Below are 11,453 nucleotides of genomic sequence, written 5' to 3'. Positions count from 1 at the left end.
CCCAGGTCGAGGTGTGATGTGAAATAACCACACCTAATAACCCAGGTCGACCAACCCGACAATTTGACTCAGGTTATAAGAAGGGATAAACCTGGGTCACCCTCTGTATAATGGGCGACACTGGTTTACTGTTACCGGACCTGGGTCAGAGCCAGGTTGGACCCGGAATCAAGATCCTGGGTCTGACCCGGCATAGCGATGTGAAAGAGGTAATAAAGTGTAGAGGAATAAATGTCCAACCAATCAACCCCTAACTGTAAATTTTCAAACACAGCCTATAACATTGTAGTTAGGAGCAGATTGGCAGGTGCTCTCTACAGGTGTTCTCAGCACTTTATTTCTTACAAAAGGCCCCCATACACTTATACGATTTGGGCACTTTTCACCCAATTTCGAAGCATCGGGATGAGAAATCAGGTAAAAATGACAAATCGTGTATGCCCAACTTCCGATTCGATGCACAGATCAGAGCCGAAGATCACATGAGCTGCAATGAGTACCAACCAATCAGCTTCTAACTGCAATGCTACAGGCCATGGGGTCTATGCACTTAAGGTGCCCATACACGCACCGATCCCGGCGTGCGTTCTGGGCTAAAATAGCATCGCATTGCATGCCTTGTGCATGCCTTGTGCATGCAATGCGATGAAAAGCAAGTACAAAAAGTATGTGCAGCACATACTTTTTTTACTGTGCGATGAGGTGCCACAGGAGCGCGCACCTCAAAGCACAGATCGCACCGCCGGGATCTGTGCGTGTATGGACACCTTAAGTCTTGGAGAGAGATAAAGTATTACCCAGTCCGTTCCTAACTGTCACATTACAAGCGGTGTTTGGGAAAACAATGTCAGTTAGGGGCTGTCATTATCTCTCTACATTTTCTCCCTTTGATAAATCTCCCCCTAAGAATATCAGATTACTTTTTTCAAAGGAGGTCACCAGGCACGCTGCTGTCATCCATGGCGGACAATTGGAGCTGTAGTGAATTGCCAGCAGGGCCGGTTTGTACGCTGTAGCTTTATTGTTCCCGTTCGCATTCAGCTGACAGCCGTTTGCTTGCCAAGTATGGAAAGATTAATGCTTTGATAAGTGCATTGATGCCAGTTAGCAGATTGACTGGTACCCAAAATTAGATAGAAGATGACACAAATAAATGATCGTATTTGGCTATGAATTTTGAGTCATGTAAATAGGAAAGCAGAAAGCTTTCCTTGCTGAGTAAGTGAGGACAATCCATGTGTAGAGAATGCCTCATTTGGAATTTACAACATTGCAGGGCTTTACTTTTACATTAAGAGGATAGCTTGGGGTATATAAGCAGTATATAAGCAGTGGTGTTTTCCTGGCATATAATAATCAGAGCAAGAACCTTGGGAAAGGAGAAGCTGCTGGCTGTTACAGACCAATATGTCTTCAACATGCCCAAGAAGCAGAGGAGTACATGCTGCCCATAGCAACCAATCAGATTCTGTTGATTATCATCTAGAATTTGCTAAATAAATAAGTACAGTAAAATCTGATTGGTTGCTATGGGCAAATTCCCATCTTCAATAGAACTCCCATCTTAGTAAATTTACACCTGAGTGACTGGAATTAAAGAGAGATTAGCACCAATGGGCAGTTTAGCACCCAAGAGAGGCAGGAAGGAGGCAAAGTCATTTCATGGACCCTGGACTGACTGAGCGTAGCCCCAAGAGGATGTAAAATCAGGCGTTACAGGGCCTACACACGGGGTGACTGTGCTGAGCGGTCTGAGCGATGCTAGATTGCTCAGCACACAGCGCTGCACAGTGATGTGTGCTAAGCAATCTGTCAGGGGCAGTGTTCTACGGTGAGAACACTGGCCCTGACTGGCGATTAACTAGATTTATCCAGCATGCAGGGTCTTAATCGCCCAGCGATAGCGATGCTCGGGATGCGCATCGCTATGGCTAGTCAGATTGCTTAGAAAATGGGCTGACATCGCCCCATGTGTAGGCCTCATAGGAGAGTATGCCAGTCAGTGAGCAGAGAATTGACTAGGAGAGTATTGGAAAGGGAGAAGCTACAGAGTGGGGCACAGTCAGAGAGGGCAGTGCCAGTTCACAGAGGCTAAATGCAATGAGCTGGACTACCATTCCCTTATTTATTATTTATTTATTAACAATAATGCAGCTATATTGCAGTGCACTGCAGGTGGGGCAGATGTTACTTGTGCAGAGAGAATTAGATATGGGTGGGGTTTTACTTCAAAGTGAGATCTATATTGCAGTGTAACAATAAAGCAGCCAGTATATACCCTGCACATAAACAAAATAACTCACCCAAATCTAATTCTATCTGCACATTTTACATCTGCCCCCTGCAGTGCACATGGTTTTGTCCATCTAAGAAGGATTTTGTCAGAAAGAGTGAACTAGAATAAGGACCAAAGTTCAGATCTGGTCAAGAATTAGTCCAGCATCAGGTCAGCATGTATCATGTGGTCATGATATTGTTGACATGATTCCAATGTCTTAGTAAGCTGACTGTGACCATGTTGACATTAATCATGTCTACATGGATGCTATGCTAACATAATAGAAGATCAAAATTATGAACCTAATGGCACAGCAATTACTTACCTGTTCCTAGCTGTAGAGCTCTCCCCTTTCGGGTCTGGTTGGACCTTCTCACACACATACAGCATATCCTTGACCCTCACCGGGGTAACTGTCAGCATTCTAACATGGTGCATATCCACAGGCTGTTCCCATGTCAAAATTCTTTATTCAACACTGTGACTGTGTCATTATGAATGTTGGCATGGTCACTGCCAACATTCATAATGATAGATGTAGATCAGTATCCTCCCTGATCTACATCTACCTTTTCATCTAGTGAGGATAGTCATTGTGGAACCACAAGTCCTTAAAAACGACTTCGAGTGTCCAACAGGTATTTTTGCGATGGGTCAGTGTCTAAGACACGTGATTGAGTGTCAATACAGCAGCTCATCTGAATTAGAGGTCCAGTTGAGAATTGTCTAACATTGTAGAAGCTACTCTTGCCATCATCTTCTACATCAAAGGTTCTCATTCCCAAACCTGGTCTTCAAGGCACCCAATGGTCCAGGTTTCCGGACTATCCATAACTCAGCATAGATGATTAAATCAAATTGACTGAAGAGCTAATTATGTCTCCTGTGAGCAAGCATGGATATATGTAAAACCTAGACCAATGGGGTGCCTGGAGGACTGCATTTGAGAACCTCTGTTTTACACACATTTGTGGCTATTACTTTTGTTAGGACTAACATTTTCATCTTCTTCTTCATCTTATTAATAGCCATTTCCATTTTAAGGACTATTCCTCTTATAATCTTCTTCAAAAGAGTCATTTACTTCATGATTCTTTTTTAGTAAGAGGCTCAATAACAGGCATTGTCTTTGTGTTACCATTTCCGTTGTTGTATACAAACCTACATGCTGCTACATCATCATGTTCTAACTGAGATCACAATTGGAGATGGCCATCAACAATCGATTTTAAATCATAGATGGTCTATGACTAATGGTAACTACTCTTACCATTGATGGGAGAGAACAAGATTTTTAATTCCAACAAGTTATCGGGATGCAGAGCCTTGTCATACACACAGAGCCTCACCCCAAGGCTTAGATAGGTCCTCACCCCCAGGCTTAGATAGGCCCTCACCCCATTGCACACTAAAGCAGGGATGACCATTGGTGAGGGCATCCATTCATAGTTATGGTGCAGATGGTTTCATACCATCAAGGTTATCAATGGTGACCATCGATGGGTAAACCACTGATCGCCATCCCCAAGCAAAAGGTGGGTGGAGCTTAATTCTTATGACCCTCCCAGTGTTTTCCCATTTAGGAGGTTATTCTGATCGGAGCGGCCAAACGTGCGTACGTTCACTATTAACGTACGCTAGGCGTACGCGGCCGTTGGGGTTAAGTCCACCCACAAATCAGCCGCTTACGTACGGGCAGAAATAACGTAGAAGGGGAGTGGCGTACAAATGAGCGTACGGCAACGTACGCGGACGGCCCAGCCCTTGCACTCCGACAACAGGCGTACAACTGAGCGTACGGCGCCGTTTACGGACGTCTTTCGTCCGTCTTCCCACCGACTTCTTGCGGAGATCTGAGCGTACGCCAGCTTGCACGGACGGGTCCCTATTGTTTTCAATGGAAAACACAGCTTATGTCACCGCTCGTGAGAGTGAGCGTACGTCCGTGTACGCTGCCATACCCTTCACATATATGGACCTGCAAATCTTGCCTTTCAACTACAATTCTGACAATTGATTAATTAATCTATTTGTTAATCTATTATTGTTTTCTATTAACTCAATTGTCTACCTTAATAAAGACCTAATAAAACAACATTTGAACCCTCATTACATGTATATTTGTTATGTTCTAATGTGGCATTTTAATCACTATCTATGTGTCCCCATATTGCTGTTACTTTTAAATCAAGTTATGTTGGTGTTTCAGTATATGTACTAAATTATGTCCATAATTACTTTGTCCACAATGTGTAACATGTATACCTACCCATAGGCGTGCGCAGCACATTTTATTAGGGGGTGCACTGTCAAAGCGGTGTGCATAGCACCACCTATTGGGCATGTCTAACACCGCCATTGGGTCTTACTAACACCGCCAATCAGGCGTACACCATTATATCCTGCCTATTTCAGTTTTAATCTTCTAATTACTCTGTATAAAGGTGGGTATACACGGATAGATTTTGCAAAAGATGTGGGCGTTCCCGATCGATCGTAAAGACCAATCGTTCAAATCGTTCCGTGTTTTGGAACGATATTGCCAGCGATGCGCGCACCCGCCAGTCGTTAGTAGAGGTCGCTGATCTTCCCTGCATGCAGAAAGATCAGCGACCAATCGCTAACGATGTGCACAATCGTTTTGGTAATCGTTTCTTCACTGTCCAATTTGGGTTTGGCTGACGACTAGGAAACCACTCCCCTCCTCCATTACGTCAACCTGTCCCACCCTGGCTGCGTGGAGAGGAGCACCGCATGGTGAAGGAGGGAGCAGCGCGTAAAAAACTGTTTGCCACCGCGATGTAAGTAGCTTTCTGCCCACCAATGTTGTACACACAATGCACCCCTTGTGTATGTAGCTGCCGCTGCCCACCAATGTTGTACACACAATGCACCCCTTGTGTATGTAGCTGCCGCTGCCCACCAATGTTGTACACACTGCACCCCTTGTGTATGTAGCTGCTGCTGCCCACCAATGTTGTACACACTGCACCCCTTGTGTATGTAGCTGCCGCTGCCCACCAATGTTGTACACACTGCACCCCTTGTGTATGTAGCTGCCGCTGCCCACCAATGTTGTACACACTGCACCCCTTGTGTATGTAGCTGCTGCCCACCAAACACCTCATTTATTGCGAACAATCCAAAATACTAAAACTGAACTGAAGTAACAGCAAAATAACATTTATTTAGTAAGCAAAAGCATGATATGGTGTACAACTACATATTTTTGGGAAAACTAACCAGAAAACATAACTTTTTAATTACAGAGACATGACCAGTGAACGGGAGCGGGAGTTCCTTACAGGCTTTTTTGCGATCTATCAGGAACACGAATGCCTATGGAAGGTCAAATCCCGCGACTATGCAAACAAAAATAAGAAAGACCTCGCTATAAAGCACCTCGTGACCTACAGCCTCCAATTCCACGAGGAAGCCTGCCCAAAATGGGTGCGCCGTAAAATCCAGAATGTGCGCACAGTCTTTCTAAAGGAGCACAAGAAAATTGCTGCATCGAGGTCTTCAGGTGCTGGTGCCCAGGACGTGTACCTAACCAATCTGTGGTACTACGACCAATTAAAATTCGTCCTAGAACAGGATCCAGAGCGCCCATCAAGAATGCTTTTGGTCGAGGAGGTGCCAACAGATGATACAGAAGATAATGGGGATAATTCAGCCAGTGATTTGGTAAGTTGACTGCAACAAAAGCCCACAATTCACAACTCTATTAGTGTAGGCACTCCTCCTGCCATGGCACTGCACCAACACCATTAAAATATGCCAAGTACTGCTCGCGGACAGCTTTAGCCCGTGCACTCCCTGTCTCATGGAGGGCAGGTGCTCCAACAGAGGCAATATTCGACACTTCCTCTGGTTGATTGGGATCATCGACCATGTTGATGGCAGTTTGTTGTTGCATTGCTTTGCGTCGCAAGTAGTTGTGCAACACACAACATGCCAGCACAACCCAGTCGATTTTATCAATCCGCAAGTTAATTGCCGTGTGTAGCACACGGAAGCGGTTGCTCAGAATCCCAAAAGTGTTCTCAACAACACGCCTAGCCCTCGACAGTCTATAATTAAAGATTCGCTGTTGAGGTGTCAGCCCCCTTTGAGCATATGGCTTCAACAGATGTTCGTGTAGAGCAAATGCTTCATCAGCCACAAAAACATAATTTAAGCCATGTTTGGTATCAGGCACAGTTGGCAACCTTAGCCTATTAGACATCATGCGCTCATAAAACTCAGTTCTTTTAAAGGATCCCCCATCCGAAGCGCGTCCATTTTTCCCAACATCCACAAAAATAAATTCATAGTTTGCATTTACCACCGCCATCAGTACAATACTGAAGTATCCTTTATAATTGAAATAATAAGATCCTGAGTGTGCAGGCGGTGTGATGCGAATGTGCTTCCCATCTATTGCTCCCCCGCAGTTTGGAAAGTTCCAACGCCGATCAAACTCGTTGGCAATTAAAGTCCAGTCCTCTGTGCTGGATGGAAACTGTGAACACATCAAAAAATGAAAAAGAGATTAATATAATTTTTGTACTTTCAACAGGCTTCCACACCGGATCTGGAACAACTCGCATCCCCTGTTCTCTCCAGCCCTACCGAAACATCCACAGGCGTCGCCTCCAATGCTGGAAGTGATAGCTCAACTACCAGAAGAAGGTACAGACGTCAGGATGCAACGGCCAAATCGACTACTGATCAAAATGCAGTTCTACTACAGAAAGTCGAGCAAGTTTTAAACAAGGAACCCGATTATTTTGCGAATTTTGCAACTCATGTTGGTGGTGCATTACGCAAGATGGATCCTGACCAACAGGTTGAATTCGAACGAATTGTATATGATTTGCTGTACCGTGGCAGGAACAAACGCCTCAAACCAGAAACAGGTGTTTGCGATTACACTATGCCTCCCCCTAGTGTAGGCCAGCCAAGGTCATACCTAACCCCTCCAAACATTGGTGAACCTCCATGTGCGGTGCTGAACGCCACGCCTGTTCACCATGACCCCAGTATAACATACCAAGCCAGTGCTGGAATGGTCGCCTCCAGATTACACATAAGTAGCCCACCCCCCACCTATCCCCGTACAGTGACGCCCACCGGCCCAGACCTGCATGAACCAGGTAGAACATACCAGTCCAATGCAGGAATGGTCAATGCCCCATTCCACATGACTAGCCCACCCCCCACCTATCCCCGTACAGTGACGCCCACCGGCCCAGACCTGCATGACCCAGGTAAAACATACCAGTCCAATGCAGGAATGGTCACTGCTCCATTCCACATGACTAGCCCACCCCCCACCTATCCCCGCACAGTGATGGCCAGGCCAGAGCAGAATCAACCTGCAAACTCATTTCCCTCGACCTCATTTGACGTCATCTATAGTGCATTGCAGGACTGCAATGATGACGGCAAAAATGTGGTTCAACTGTAACATTTTTGTGGTTTCCACTAATGGCTTCAATATGATACTTCATGGGTCCTCAAACTGCGGCCCTCCTGATGTTGTGAAACTTCAAATCCCAGCATGCCTTGTCACAGTTTTAACACTCCCTTAAAGCAAAACTGTGGCAAGGCATGCTGGGATTTGTAGTTTCACAACATCTGAAGGGCTGCAGTTTGATGACCCATGTGATACTTGAATACCACCATCCATCTTTGATTAAACATTCAGCTTCCCTTTCATAGTTAATGATGTGTGATGCAGTGCTTGTTGCACTGGTGGTCTATTGTTTTGTCTCTCGTGTTTGGGACACATTTGTCTCGGTTGCTTGCTACGCACCACACTATTTAACATCAACTCCATACCTTCTTCGATAGTGTGTGAATGAAAATGGAGGTCCTTAACATTTTTCACATACATGGCTCTCTTTTAATTTATTTTGCCACTTAAAAATCATGTGACATGTTTTATTTTATTCTTGATAATCCAAAAGCAGCAATATGTTTTGCGTAATGTGCACCGGTGTACAAATTAAAATAAAAAAAAAGTTTGGCACCTGAGTATATTGTATGTGTTATTTACGCTTACCTTAAAGTACTGAGACTTCAGGACTTCCACAATAGCCTGGCAAGTTTCAGGGATAATCCTCCCCAATGCCTGAGGTGAGATCAGGGAGCCAAACTTCAGATCAGCCAGGGATCTTCCTGTGGCAAGGTACCTCAGGGTGACGACCAGTCTCTCCTCCGCAGAAATTGCCGCCCTCATATTAGTGCTCTCTTTCTGGATGATCGGAGTGACCAGACGTAGCAATTCCTGAAACGTGTCCTCATCCATTCGCAGAAAATTCCGGTAGTCACAGGGGTGGGTACCTCGGATCTCCACCAGGAGAGACATGTGGGACTGAGTGTCCCTCCTCAGTAGCCATTCCTTGGTCCAACAGGATCTCGCCTGCCTCCTCCTTCGGGCTGGATCCCTACGTTTCAGCATGAGATATGCGTAGCACAACGCAAGCTGGTATTGATAGGAATCCATAATGTGAGCAAAACAGGCCAAAATCACACTTTGCTAACAAAAGCAAAAGCACTGCAGTAGCTGGATAAATCCAGTCTCTCCAACAACAATACTGCTGTGAGGTAGAATGGAGGATGCTTGTCTACCCTGTTAAGTCACACCCATTATTCCGCCCATTATTTATAATTCAAAGGACACTAGATCAATCGTCTGTGTTTTAAGAGAAACGACCAACGATATCGACTCGCTAACGATCGGTCGTTTGTCCCAAATCGTTAGGTGAATCGTTTCACTTTGTCATGAAATCGTTGGTTCAGGAGTTCAGACCGAATCGTTAGCGAGATCGAATCGTTGGACACATCTATCCATGTATACCCACCTTAACAGTACATGCAAATAAAGTCAAAATCATATCTGGATGACACAGGTATGTAGTGATATGACAATGGTGTAATACAATTAATAATGCAAAACACACATAATTGATTGATGGGCGCTTATTTTAATGGAATACAGGTCTAAAAAGCAAAAGTCTTTGGTAAAAGGTATTGCTGGTATTACTAGCAGCATTAAGTGTGGGAGTGGGGGCACAGCATTAGGGGGTGCCTGTGCACCCTTAACACTCAATGTGCGCACGCCTATGTACCTACCCTGATGTTATGTGTGATGTTTTAATCTAACAACATTAAACATTCATGCATTTTCACTATGTGTTATTTTACTCAAAAACACACACATTCACACATCAATCATTACCCCTCACCTCAAATTACAAGTATAACTTACAGTACACATCTGTATGTACCTACCCTTACAAGCCCTCTAACATATTTCTGATTAAAAACACAGGCAATTTCGAACTGTACATAAACTTTTATTTATAACAAAAATAATAAGGGGGGGATAAAAAAAAATTAAATGCGGGCCTCCAGAAGGCCAAACAGGATCTGGAGGTACAGGAGGGTGAGGACGATCTCCCGCATTAGGGCTGCCACCTCCTCCTGCTGCTGTTCAGTGTCTGTAGTGAAGGGATAAAAAAAAAAAAATAATATATAACATACACAGAGGGGGTGGGGGAAGGGGATGGGGAAATTGTGTGGGCCCCAGCTTGAGCCATTGTCTCGGCCTCCTCTTCCTCCTCCTCCTCTTCCTCCTCCTCTTCTTCCTCCTCCTCTTCCTCCTCCTCCTCTTCCTCCTCCTCTTCCTCCTCCTCCTCTTCTTCCTCCTTCTCTTCTTCCTCCTCCTCTTCTTCCTCCTCCTCCTCTTCCTCCTCCTCGTCTGGCTGCTCCAGGGCTGCCTGCTCGTGGGCTGCCTGGTCCCGGGCTGCCTGCTCCCGGGCTTCCATGCGTGCCCTTGCCCGTGCTGAAATGTTCATGTTGATGGCAAAGAAATCGAAGATTGGGTTTCATAAAAAAGGGGGAAAGAAAAATTCACATTAGTCATGCTCATAACCTTCCAAATTATCATTGCTGTTATATTTCAGACATTTATCATGCAAACTAATTGATATGCTACACCCAAAAACTGAGCAAATACTTAACCCCCCCCTATACACCCCATATACCCCCCATATACCCCCCCTATACACCCCATATACACCCATATACCCCCCCCTATATACACCCATATACCCCCCCTATACACCCCATATCCCCCCCATATACCCCCCCCTATACACCCCATATCCCCCCATATACACATCATATACACCCATATACCCCCCCTATACACCCCATATCCCCCCCATATACACCCATATACCCCCCCTATACACCCCATATCCCCCACATATCCCCCCCATATACACCCATATACCCCCATATACACCCATATACCCCCCCTATACACCCCATATCCCCCCCATATACACCCATATACCCCCCTATACACCCCATATCCCCCACATATCCCCCCCATATACACCCATATACCCCCCATATACACCCCATATACACCCATATACCCCCCCTATACACCCCATATCCCCCCCATATACACCCCATATCCCCCCCATATACACCCATATACCCCCCCTATACACCCCCTATACACCCCCTATACACCCATATACACCCACATACTCAGGAACATATTTATAAAAAGTACAGAAAACATTAGCTAAAAAACGCAGACATACTAGTAATCAAAACTTACATCGGGCAATATGGCGGCGAAGGGTGCAGAGCAAAACTGGCTGCCGCCGGCGCAGGTCAGACCAGCGCCGCTCAACTTGCCCCAGGCTTCTGCGGACGCCGGTCGTCGAGTATATTAGGCGGCGGGCAGCAGTATACGCCCGCCGCTTGTCCATATTGGTGACATATGGGCCCCTGGGCCCCAGGTGACGGTCCATTACGTCAACCAGGGCCAACAGCTCCTGGGTCGTAAACGGCCTAGCCCTGGTAGTAGTCATAGTGCCAATGGCGCAGTTAATAATTGCAGGTACATATATCACTTTTGGTGCTTGCTGATTGGTGTAAAAAATTGTTTGTTTGGTATTAACTTTATTAATCCCTCTTACATTAACAAACTGGATGCGAATAGAAACTTACGCGGACCGTTCCGATATACACACACCATAACCAACAGCATGCATTCAATGTATAGAGAGGAACTGTATATACAGTGTGCGGAAAATAATACACGCAACCATCTACTTATAACTACGCTGCTTAAAGGGGGCACGATACACCGATTTCCATGGAG

General features: G+C 45.4%; 1 protein-coding gene across 1 annotated transcript; it reads left to right on the top strand.

The window, feature by feature from the left end:
* Window positions 1–5,346: 5,346 nt before the first annotated feature.
* On the top strand, window positions 5,347–8,283 carry LOC146035512 (uncharacterized). The gene is made up of 2 exons (XM_083159016.1): window positions 5,347–5,965; window positions 6,840–8,283. The coding sequence occupies exons 1-2, from the start codon at window positions 5,552–5,554 to the stop codon at window positions 7,728–7,730; spliced, it is 1,305 nt and encodes a 434-aa protein (XP_083015142.1). The 5' UTR covers window positions 5,347–5,551; the 3' UTR covers window positions 7,731–8,283.
* The last annotated feature ends 3,170 nt before the right edge of the window (window positions 8,284–11,453 follow it).

Source organism: Crinia signifera, chromosome 9 (genome assembly GCF_055691185.1).
Source record: "Crinia signifera chromosome 9, ASM5569118v1, whole genome shotgun sequence".
NCBI lineage: Eukaryota > Metazoa > Chordata > Amphibia > Anura > Myobatrachidae > Crinia > Crinia signifera.
The sequence above is the reverse complement of the archived record's forward strand: the minus strand, read 5'-3'. Positions and strand labels throughout refer to the sequence as shown.